This window comes from Hippocampus zosterae, chromosome 8 (genome assembly GCF_025434085.1).
Source record: "Hippocampus zosterae strain Florida chromosome 8, ASM2543408v3, whole genome shotgun sequence".
Classification (NCBI taxonomy): domain Eukaryota; kingdom Metazoa; phylum Chordata; class Actinopteri; order Syngnathiformes; family Syngnathidae; genus Hippocampus; species Hippocampus zosterae.
Genome location: NC_067458.1, coordinates 16,837,869 through 16,849,682, shown reverse-complemented (window position 1 = coordinate 16,849,682; position 11,814 = coordinate 16,837,869). Strand labels below are relative to the sequence as shown.

The following is an 11,814-nucleotide window of genomic DNA, read 5'->3' as shown; positions in this document are numbered from 1 at the left end:
AAAATTACAATAACGATTTTTAATATGTGTAGTTGTTGAATTAAATTGGTGGTCCACGATTCAGATGAAACAAGACAAAAGGTGTAAAATTAGATAACTTTATTCCGTTTGTGCCAGGTGTACAACAAATGGTGACATTTTCGTTAACTCACACAAATCTGGCTAAGATCTTTTTAAATGTCGTAACTTTAAAACAGCAACATCCAATCACCACACAACTCAGGCAGAATGCACTGTTTTGTTTTTTTAAGAGTTACATGATTCGACCCCATCCCACACGAGAGAAAAAAAAATCACTGAAAGGTTTAAATTTAGATCAAATTAAGTCAAAAAGGAAGTAAAATATCTGTGAGTTGTTTCAGTGTGGCCACTGCTGTTACAATTTTTTTGGCAGTTGTTCCTTCATCTCATATACAGTATGTAGCCTATTTATAAATACACAATATTTATTTTAACCAAACAAAAAGTTTAACATGAAAAAAAGTAAATCGATTTCCTACGGTTGGAAAATAAACAAACACACGCGCACACACACACACACACACACACAAAGCAGAGTGTTTTACAGTTGAGGTCCCATTTCAAAGGTTCCAGAAGGGTTGGACACCACACCCAAATGGCCTCGGTCAGCCTGGCCTCAGGCGCCAATCAAAAGGAGCGGGATCAACTGGACTGTGCAAGCCTCCACTGCACAGTGCACACTTGCGGTACGAAACGGAAAATGGAAAAGCGGCTTAAAACTGCTGAGAGGATTTTTGCAAAGGGACCAATCAAAGTGTAAAGAATGGCAGCAATCCACAGGCTTGTCAAAAAAAAAACTGCACTAACTAGCATTCCTCATTTTAGACACGGTGATGATTATTCCTATTTTTTTTTCTGGTTACAATAAGACACACTTGGCTACGACGGCGTTGAAACTCGTGCAACGGTGGCCCTGTGGCCGCAAGCAAAGACGCATTTCACACACTAAGCTCTCTGGTTCAGCATGGCTTGGTGAAGATTATTAGAGAAGAGAACAAGAGGAAATCAATCTTAAGGACATTAACACTTGAGCACAGGAAGAAAAAAAAGGGGTTATTTGACATTGCAGGATGTGCGGGACGAGGTGCAGAAGGACATCTTGGATCCTCTTTCTAGGAAAGAGAAAAAAAAACCCTGCTGTAATGGACATTGACCACCAAATGTCGATAATGTCTTCACTTTGAAAGTTGGTGAAGCTGCACGTCGCACATATTTTTAGCTTCATGGTCGCGATGCCTCTGAGATGAATTAAGTGTGAATGCCCCCAAAAAGTGGTTGCTCTGCTGTAGCGTGCATCAACATTGATGTTCCAGGAAGCTACGCAGCTTTTTCATTCTGCTTTGTTGTCCTTACTTCTTGCCTTTCCTATGGCACAGTCATTTTTATTTGCACTACCCTTTCACTTGCGATCAACTTAATTAAACACTCTAGTAAAGTTATTCCCAAAAACATGCTTTGTACAAATAAAAAGAAAGCCCAGCCTGAAATGCTGCATTTGGTCTTTGTCAGTGATGCATGTTTTTTTTACAATATCTTGATTACAACAGTTTACTCATTTTCACAATTAAGAATAAAGTTACTCAATTTAATAAAGGTTAAAATGATTTCCGAGGGAAAACCATTGTGCTTAAACATATTAGGGAGGGGACACCTGACCCACAGACAGAAAACTTGAAAACGTTGCATAACGGCTGCAACATTACAGTCAACAAACACTTCTAGGCTCGAACTAAAAATGTGTGGAAAAGTATCGCGGTGACCGCGCGTGCCTTCTTGCTTGTGCCGTGCGACTGTTGACAAAAAGATTTCATCCTGCGCCGCTCCTAACTCGCCATGTCGTAAACGGAGCATCGTTCACCTGCGATATGCCAATATTTTGACTGCGTGTGCGTACCCATTTTGCTTCTAGTTGGAATTCCTTTGCCTCACGTTCTTGTCTTGGTGGTTGGCATTGGAGTTGCTCTTCCTGAAACACAGACAAAAATGCCAACGAGAGTGCCGTCAAGTGAAACAAATGCAGCGAGAGTGCCGACGGGTACTTACAGAGGAGCCGAGCCTGAGTCGTCGTCTGGACGGCGGCGGAAGAAGAAGAAAAAAAAAAGGAGGAGGAGGGCAAACAGAAAGAGCAGTCAGTTAACAGCAGGTGATTTGTGTGCCAAGTGCTTACCACTCCAGCCTTCATCTTTAAATCTTTGGCAAGGTGACTCCATGAGTGGACAAAGATCGAAAACTCACGCATGCCCGCCTGTAGCCTCTGATAACACAAACCTTCGAGGAATATATTGACAAATGTGTACAGTCGTATGCACGGCAACGCGCCGATGAAGCTCGTACGAAAAGAAGTCGGAAACTACAGCACAGATGCTCATGCAGTCAAGCAGCAGAAGAGAAGACTGTGGGTGGGGTCTGGACGTCCAAACGGTAAAAAAGGCGTTACTAACGGTGCCCTGACGACACCACAGCCATGTATGCAGACGGGCTCCCCGCGGGAGCCAAAGAGGGAATGAGGCAGATTCCTTTATGGGATAACAACAGTGGCACCTCCAAAGGTCTTCAAGTTCACTTTGACCAAAATATGCTAATGTATTTGGAAATGTTAAATTCTCCGACAGTCTTTAATCAGTCACAGCGATTGATGTACGCAAGACTCGTGAACCGTCACCAGAACCGTGAACAGACTCGTGAACCGTCTCATTCTCGCCAGCATCAAAGGATGATTTTCTTGAAAGAAGGATGGCGATATAAGAAAATTGTTAGGCGACAATTTGCAACTTTTATCTTGGATTCTAGTCAGCGTGGTTGTCCACAAATGCTTGACACCCGCGATGATGAGTGTTGCAACATGCTTTCAGAGTTATTGGTCGCGCCCGAGTTCATTTAATACTTGGATGGCAGTTCATGTTAATGAGATACGTCAGCAACACCTTTGCCGTAAAAGTCAAGTGTGTGCGTGTGTGCGCAAGTTTTAGCGTCGATTGCTTTTAACATACAGGGGGTCTTCTCGGTTTATGATAACCGCACATTCCGTTTTGCGGTTATGAATCACAAGAATGCAAGCCTGCCACAGGAGTAAAGGAGTTCAACTGTTTAGTTTTACATGGTTTTCCATCCGAATGTTGACTAATATTAAAGATGAAAAAAAGTGGGGTGGGGCGAGACTGAGAAAATCAGGTCATCACTGGAATTGTATCAATACGGTGGGCGACTGGTCAGCACATCGACCTCACAGTGCAGAGTTCATGGGTTTGGATTCGGATTTCAGCCTTCCCATATGGACGTTCTCCCCATGCCTGCATGGGCTTTCTTTGGGTCGTCCAGTTTCCTCCCGCATGGTAGGTCGAGTCAACACTCGAAATTGCGTTTGTGACACATTTTGGACTTTGGAACAAACAACAATTGAAACTCCGCTATTGTAATGGAACTTGCTGCGTTCTACCTTCGAGGTACCACTGTAACAGCCTGATCATGCACGGAGGACAAGATGCACGTTTCATGCAAGCGATGCCGCCGTTTTTTCTTCGTCTCGGGTTCTGTGTCACTTTGGTGGTCTCGTTTGACTCTTTCTCTGGCTCAGACATGCATTTAAAAAGAAGTCAACGGGGCCAATAAGAAATAACATAAGGGAGCTCAATGGGTCTTTTTTCTAAAAGGGCCAGTGAAAGAGTGAGCACATCTCTCAGCACATTCCTTTCAAGAGCTGGTGACCAAGAGAGAAGTTCATTCCAGTTGATCACGCGGCCACCCCAGCTCAACCACTTCAGTCCGTCATGCAGTTTTATTCACTTACCAAATGCAAAATCAGCAGCGAACAGAGAAGTACAAATGTAAAGAATAAAAATAAAAGAATCGTTGTACACACAGGCGGAAACTGAATTGTGAAAATTCTACCAGAAAATGCAAATAATGACGAAGAACCAAAAGACAAAGAGGACTTTGTACTCAATGCATGCAACTACGCTGTGAATATGCAATTGCACTGCGGCGCCAAATTGATGCTCTCAATTCTGCCAAATTACAAAGGAGGGAAACCACCCCGGAATAAAACGATAGGAGACCAAAATGCACAACGTATAGCCACCAGACACAACGATATTGGACAGTTCCGTGTAAAGGAGTCAAGACAACCTGCTTAAAATAAACATAAAAAGTCAAAAAATAAATAACTGTCTTGATAAATATGCTTAAATTCCGATTTAAATCATCCAACACTATGTTTGCATCGGCGTAGTGCTGTCCTACATCATATTTCAACCTGTTTCTAACGCTTATCATGAGCATAATGATAAAGTGATAGTGTCAATCAAAACCCAATTAAAATATTTTTGCAAGGGCAATTTTTTTTAATGCACCCCATTGGTCTGGAAGTGTATACCGACTTTAATAATTTTAGGACTTACGACATCGATTTTCAAAGTGCCACGTACCGTCGGTGATCTCGTCGGGCTTTCTCCTCTTCTCGTAGATGAGGATGATGGTCACAAGGATGATGACTTCGGCCACAATGCCGAGGAAGGGCCAGAGGGCGGCGAGACGGCTGCGAACGCGCAGGTGGATCTGGTCGGTGCTGGTTCCGATTTCGCTGGTTCCGGAGCAGACGTAGTCGCCCACGTCGTCCTCGATGCTCAGGTCGTTGACGGTCAGCACGGTCTTTTCCGGGGTGCTCTTGATCTCATACTTGTCACTGGTACCGTTGATGATGGGCTGAGGCGTTCAACGGTGCGACGACGAGCGACATTAATCGTCAATTGCAAGGTCACGGGCGTACGCGCCGACAGAGTGCGGCTTACCGTTTGGGCGCCATCTTGAAGCTTGAACCAGGTCCAGTCGGTCGGCAGCGGGTAGCCATGGCTCACGCACACCATCATGCCTTTGTCTTTCTCGTTGCCGTGTTCAGAGTGCTTGTAGGCTGCCACTTGCGGGATGGCTACAAGCGTCGGGGGAAAGGTAGAAGATAAGATAACCCGGGAACAATCTTATGAGAGAATTTCAGATGGAATTAAAACGACAAGAGCCCCGAGAAGAGCGGTTGTGAAGGAAAAGCGCACACATTTTAGAAATAATCCCAACAGGAGGCTTAAATGCTACTTCAAGAAGCAGGTGACTAGAAAATTGGGATCTCATTATTGTCTTACTTTTGACTTCAATTGTTTGCTGCACTTGTGGCTCACTCTGGAAGACACATTCATACTTTCCGCCGGAGCTGTGGGTGATCTTGTCCAATCTGGTGGTGGAAAAACATGACAGCACAGGATATGACTGGACTCTTCCTCATATTTTGTAATTGTGAACACTAATGGGTCGCTAGATGTGTATATTTAAAATCTAGCCGTACATCGGTAATTGATTTTCCTGATCATCTGTGGATGGGGACAACGAAAAAAAAATTTGATTGTCATGCAAGGCAGAACCCGTCCCCCCCGCCCCCCCCCCCCCCAAAAAAAACAGGGACTGTAGCGACATAGAGGAACGTGGACCAAGGAGCATGAATGATAATGACTACATTTTCAGAGAAGTGAAGATATTCCTCAACCGTGGCTTGGAGATATTTTCTTGTCAGCTTTATGAGGTGATTCTTGGCATGTGTTTTTGTGCCAGCCTAAAAACCCTCAGCTTCCAGCATAGACAAATAAATGTCCCACAATGGTGAAACGTGGTTTGCAGCAGCCAGGTGGACCATAGCCACACACACAAAAAAAAAGTACATATTAAAAATAAATATGAAGCCAATTTATTATTCCCTGCAAGTGCAAGCGACAAAAACCATAACGGTTGGAGTTGCTCGCGTCGTCACAATTGCGCTTTTGTTTGTCTCTCGTGCCTTTTGTCGACCGGCAAATTAAGGTCAGGGTGAGTATGCAGCACCGCTAGCGCAGCTTATCCGTGCTGCCAAGAGCGCAGGACAATCGGCGCGTCTGCACAGTCCGTCTCTCTGCTAACCAGGAGCGGCGGGTGCCCGACAAAGCGCCCTGCTGCTAATGGAGGCAACAGCGCGAGAAGAGATCGACTCGGAGGGAAAGAAGCTTAGCATTATGGCAATGAACGCCTCAGGCACTCCACTCACGTATGCAACTCACTTCAGAACCGTGCTGTGGCTAGCGGCCGTAGATTTGGATGTCTCGATGACTTTGCCGTTGTATGTCCAGTAAGAGCCCTTGACCGCGAGAGTGGTGTCGGTCAAATTGCAGCTCAGCACGGCGGAGGTCTGGTTGTTAACCTCGGCGGGATCCGCGATGATGGTTGGCGCTTGAGACGGGACGAAAAGAGGAAAAGACATTTATTCTTCTCGATTCAACACAGTCTTGAGGATCTAAATAAAAATTTACTTAAAATTTGAATTTGGTTGTCACACATGGAACACTTGCGTGTTGGTGTAGAGGTTATTTACATATAACAAATTGAATGTGTATGTGCTTGGAAATAACCGTCGAGTATGGTCAAGTGTTGGAAATAAAATTCAAGCCCTCTGACAAATTTAAACAGTGTAAAAAGGTTAGTGACACAAATGGTGTGCATGATATTCACGAGAATATGGAAAGGAGGACGTTGGAGAGGGAAACTAATGGATACAGAGGTGAACTCAATAGGAAGGGAGAGTGATTCAAATAAAAACATGCAGAAGCAAACAAAGATGGCAGAGCAAAGTTAAGGACATCCGATCACATGGGACAAAAGTACTTGCCACATGACGCTTCAGTCATACTAACAGAACTGGATTGTTCCTCTTCGCTGACTGAAGTAATACGAGTCCACAAGGAGGGGAAACGACTGGGAGAAGCAGTGTTAGCCTCTTCCTCGTCGATATTGTGGACGTGGGTGTTGGAGCAGGGCACATTTTGTGAAATTCGGTTTTGCCCTTTTTTTTTTAAATGTCAATCTGGCCGTTGTGTGAAAGGGTCGTGAAGCAGATAATTGTAACTGGTGGTGACCTATAATAATGTACAGCACAGTACACACAGCAAAATCTGAAAATAATAATCGTAGGGATGGGCTAAATTTGGTGTCGGGAAATGGCGTCCTTTAAACTGAAGCAAAATTACTTCTCAGCTGTAACCAGCAGAGGCACTTTCAATTCAGTCACTTTTCTCTCGAGCCAATTAAAGAAATGTCATGAATTGCCCTGCCGGGTGTGAAAAAACACTTTCTGAAGCCATTTTCAGAAACCCAACCTTGTGACCCGTATTATATGTAAAAAAAATCGCACCGTTATCCAAGACTCGGGAAAAGATCAAGGATTAATATCATTTCTAGATCAGGAGCTCAGAGGGTTCTGAGGAGGGGGTGCTTTGCTACGGGGCTGATAAGAACGAAGGGTGGGTTTTGACGAGGGAGTGGGATGTCCAGGTCTTGTCTACTGGGGAGATACTTTGACCCGAGTCTTCCTTTGGGCTTCCTTGGCCACTCACTTTCAATCACGATAACGTTCGCCTGTGAGCGGATCCACTTGATTTTTGGAGTCTTCCTCAGGTCATTGCGGTCGGGGTCATTGGAGGCGCGGCACTCGTACGTGCCCGAGTCGTCGAGGGCGAGGCTCGTGAGGTGAACGGCGCTGGTGGCGTGTGTGACGTACGTGGCGTTTATCTGCACGCGGTTGTCGCGCGCCCCGTCAAAGAGCTGCGTGGTCGTCTCGTTGGGCTCTTGGCCCTCTACGAACCACCACTGTACCTCGGGGATGGGGCTGCCTATCACCTCGCAATGCAGCTCGGCGCTGTCGTCGAGCAGCTTGGTGACGGAGAGGGGAGACTTGATGAAGCCCGCTGCGTTGGCCGGGCGTGTGTTAATAAGAGTGGTGGGGGGTTCGAGCAAAGCCGGGTGATTTCATGTATTGGTGATTGAAAAATAAGGCGGTGAGAGAAGAAAAAACAGGCAATAAAGAGAAAGGGAAAAAATGATTAATAAAACACAGATGAAATGGAAATATGCGAGCAAACAGATGATTTACGCACTCATACAAGTGAATTTGAACAGTTTCCAAATGGATCGAATACATCTCAAATTGATTCATCTAGAAAAATTGCAAAATCATTTTTCACCTTTGAAATAACAGCAGAACTGTATCATGTCATGCCAAATTTCTATATCATGTCATTTTTCGATAAAGAAATGCAGGTCTAAGATCTATTAAGCCCAATTTCGAATATGAGAATATCTTAACAACCAAACAAAGTAAAGCAACCCACGATTTAAAGCATGCCATGATTTACAACAACGTATGGAGAAGCAAAGCAGGTGAGGCTGATATGGAATCAAGAACGAAATGAGCATATTTTATGCACTTGATTGGAAATATTTATGAAGGCACCCTCCACCCCCGTCTGTCTTTGAGGGAGCGTGCGTGTGTGTGTGAGAGAGGAGGAAAATGTATGCACAAAAGCCAGAGCAATGGAAAATTGTGGACTTCATTCCAACTCCAGAATGTGAGAGAGTCTTGCTTCTAGTTTACCAAGGCGGGTTAAGGAGCATCAAGAGCCACCTGCTCCCATTGAAATGTCATTGGAAAAAAAAAGTTTTAAAAAACGTGCACACAGTCCATTATGTTATTTTCACAGCCACATTTCCAAAATTTATCGCAAGAATAATTCCGACTGCCCACTTCTCCACATCTTTTTCTTTGGCTCGTCTGAAGAGGGGGGATAACGGGAAGTCAGGCTTGAAGAGACGGTCTCATTTGCGTGAGCCCCGGACAGCATTGCCACACGGCAGGCCGACAGAGCGAAAGATAGACGTCCCGAAAACAAACTCCAGATTCTTCAGGAGTATGGAGCTTGAACAAATGAGGGATCCAACTAATTGGCTTTTTCCAAGAAGGCAGATTAGTGGTGAACAACGGCCGGCACAGAGTCTGTCTGTCATTGCAGCATGGAACCGTTTTAACCTGAGATGCCTTTGCCACATTAACCGAAGGTTACTTTCACAGTGCGTTTTGTGGCAATTCATCAAAAAGCAAATAAAAGCTTACTTTGGCCTGATGAGAGTGTGTACTTAACCACCAAATGAAAATGCTTTAGAAGCATCTTTTTTTTTAATTCTACAGGAGACACTGATCAAAAATGTTCAAGACAAAAGCTGATTGTCATGGATTTGATCAACTACATGCCAAGAGACAACCTTGGATAATGAACGTGATCTTGAGCACAGATTGCGTGGAGATGCTGTACACTTTTGGGGGCAAAACTGGCTGTTGAAATTATGAAATGTACTGATTTCAATCAGAAGGTGGCATAACAATCTTTGAACTGGCGATGGTAGGCCATCATAAATGATCAAACATTGATTCATTCTTTTGGACTGGTGATCATTGATGTGATGTTGTGGTACAAATTTCACTTTATCTTCCTTGTTTAACGTCAAAAGATCCCGAACTCTGGACGTTCGTTGTCTTTTATGTACCGTTTCCTGCCCGCTCGTTGCCATCGCCCCAAGCGAGCTTAGTCCCTGCGAGCTTTTGAGGCACAGATTTCACTTCAACCCCTTCTGATGACCAAATGATTCATTTGATGTAGTCCTAATTTCATTGCAGTATAACGTGAATCAATATTGTGAGCTTTGCTGAAGAGTAAACGGTTGATGTCGGACTGACATTTTAGGTAAAGCTCAAATTTAGGCTGTGCAGTGAAGTGCAAACTTTAGGTCTGCATGCTTTATCTTTGGTGAGAGTCCGTGTTCATATTTCATGAACTGAAGATTTCTTCAGCATTTGGGGAAAGACAAACAGGAGCCGCCCTAAGGCAGTGCTTGCAAATATTGACATTTTATACTGAACTCACAAGGCTGCGTACAATAGAGAACAGTCACATGCAATTCCAGAAGCAAGAATGGAAAACATTGAGATGAACTGACGATATTTGAACTCTGCCCCCTGCTTGGCTGCAATTCACTAAATCTGAAATAATGCTGCACATACGAACGAAGTCACCCACTTACTCCAACAATATTCATTCATTTGATGGGCCGTGTGCATGCATACATTTTTCAACAATACTGCTCAGGCCATTACTGTTTATTGGAGTAGTAGCATCATTTCATCAAGAAGGTTATGCTACTGTGCTGTCAAATTAATTAAAAATATTTAACACAATTCGCAATTATGACTGAGGGAGATGGTCAGAAAAACCAAAGTTAAGATGAAAGAGAGACAGTGGGGGGGATTTCTAATAATAGTTTTTGAACTCAATATAATCCAGCTCTTGTGATAGTGAGCAATTGATTGTATGGGAGTCGGAACTAAATCCTCATTATCCTCAAAGTCTTGCAGTTTATGAACAATGTGGTGGTGGTGGGGGGGGGGGGGGTTGTTCATCAAAAATTCGTACAGCCAATGTTGCAAACCCGAAAAACAAATCGACAGGACATACATTACCAATTATCTACTAGCTGACACGACCTATTGCGTAAGCGTCGACGTTCATCTGGGCTATTTAACGACACCCAAAGGTCCATTTAAAAACGTAAACTGGAAAAAAACGAAGGAACATTTTGTGAGTTGAAACACACCGGGGTCATTGAAGCCAATTGTGCTAATGAATTTCACCATCAGCAAATTAGCACAACGTGATGCTAGCCAGGGACGCCTACTGGAGCGAATATTTATGACCTATAGGGCGTGGATTTCTTTCGTTTAAAAAACACGCGTTTTGGTATACATGTTCGTTGACATCGATAAAAACAAACAACCGCTGTCGTAGCATCAATAAAGCAATGAGTCTAGAACCACATAAACGTCGCACGCGCCGAGGGCAAAGTCTTCCATCTTCCACCAATATGGCTGACCAAAGAGAAGAGGGGGAGGGACATCTCTTACCTGTGGACGCGTTCGTCCGCCAACAGCTCAACACAAGGACACCGACAGCCCAAAATAGCTTCATGGTTGATAATCTAGAACGCGTTCGACCACAGGTCGATAGATGCCGTCCACGCCGGGTAGATTTCGGCTGTGTTTGACGTCCTTGCAGTTCGAGGCGCTGGAGCAAATGTTCGCCAGCGGAGACGCTCGCCGTCCTCTAGCTGCGACTCACGCCCCACGACGCACGTAAACGAAACGTCACACAAGGGGCGTGGCCAGACAGTGTCTTTCCTTGACTGTACTGATGAAATATCCGAAAGTTCACTTTTGTCGTACGTTTATGAATTGAGAAAAAATCAAATAATATTAATATAGTAATTAGTAATATATACGTAGTTTTGTGAAATTTCACTACGTCTTTGGGTATTATATTTCAGTCAAGTACTGTCTTCTTTTCCTTTCGGCTTTTCCCTTCAGGGGTCGCCACAGCGAATCCGTTGCCTCCATCTAACTCTGCTTTGTCACAGTACTGAAAAACGAAAAATATAATTGCCACAGAAGGACAGTTATTCAATGAATTTGAGTACGCATGGTATAAGAATGTGGCAGGAATAACCATGCAAGCACTACAACATGCAAACTCCACATAGGAACAAACTCAATTTGAACATCCAACCTCAGAACTGTGAGATGAATGGGGTAACCATTTTATACTTTGTTGTTTAAAAGAACATACGGTACAATCGAAATCCATTCATCATCCCAGCTGCTGACCATATGAATTATTCATTTAAAAAGTAAAATGTAAGCTATTTATAAGAAAGTTAAGCTGTGCTGTATGTTGAACATACAGCACATTTGACAATAAAGTTGTATTCAACTTGATTTAAAAAATCAAACAAGTGAACATGTTTTACAAACATACATTATGATACATATGAATTATGTCATTATGAAGCTGCTTGACCCAGGTGAAAGGTCCAATCATTCATTGCAGACTGAATTGCATTGTT

At 43.8% G+C, this 11,814-nt stretch overlaps 2 protein-coding genes across 3 annotated transcripts in view; one reads left to right on the top strand and one right to left on the bottom strand.

The window, feature by feature from the left end:
• Nucleotides 1-11,814, top strand: part of midn (midnolin) — a 173,713-nt gene that overhangs the window by 41,376 nt on the left and 120,523 nt on the right. The window lies entirely within an intron of this gene.
• Nucleotides 85-11,042, bottom strand: bsg (basigin). Of its 2 annotated transcripts, XM_052072898.1 has the most exons (8): nucleotides 10,820-11,042; nucleotides 6,096-6,264; nucleotides 5,154-5,242; nucleotides 4,809-4,945; nucleotides 4,446-4,722; nucleotides 2,065-2,089; nucleotides 1,916-1,987; nucleotides 85-1,133 (listed from the first exon to the last, which is right to left on the bottom strand). In XM_052072898.1, exons 1-7 carry the CDS (start codon nucleotides 10,881-10,883, stop codon nucleotides 1,927-1,929), a joined length of 822 nt encoding a protein of 273 aa, XP_051928858.1. In that variant the 5' UTR covers nucleotides 10,884-11,042; the 3' UTR covers nucleotides 85-1,133; nucleotides 1,916-1,926. The 2 variants fall into 2 exon arrangements, with proteins under 2 accessions (XP_051928858.1, XP_051928859.1); XM_052072899.1 differs by lacking the exons at nucleotides 85-1,133; nucleotides 1,916-1,987; nucleotides 2,065-2,089 and adding an exon at nucleotides 3,772-3,803.

Coding starts and splice junctions, on each gene's coding strand:
- bsg (XM_052072898.1), bottom strand. CDS start 10,883: ATGAAGCTATTTTGGGCTGTCGGTGTCCTTGTGTTGAGCTGTTGGCGG. Junction 4,723..4,808: donor TTCAAGATGGCGCCCAAACG/GTAAGCCGCACT, acceptor TGAACGCCTCAG/CCCATCATCAACGGTACCAG. Junction 2,090..4,445: donor GCCCGACGAGATCACCGACG/GTACGTGGCACT, acceptor GCCGCCGTCCAG/ACGACGACTCAGGCTCGGCT.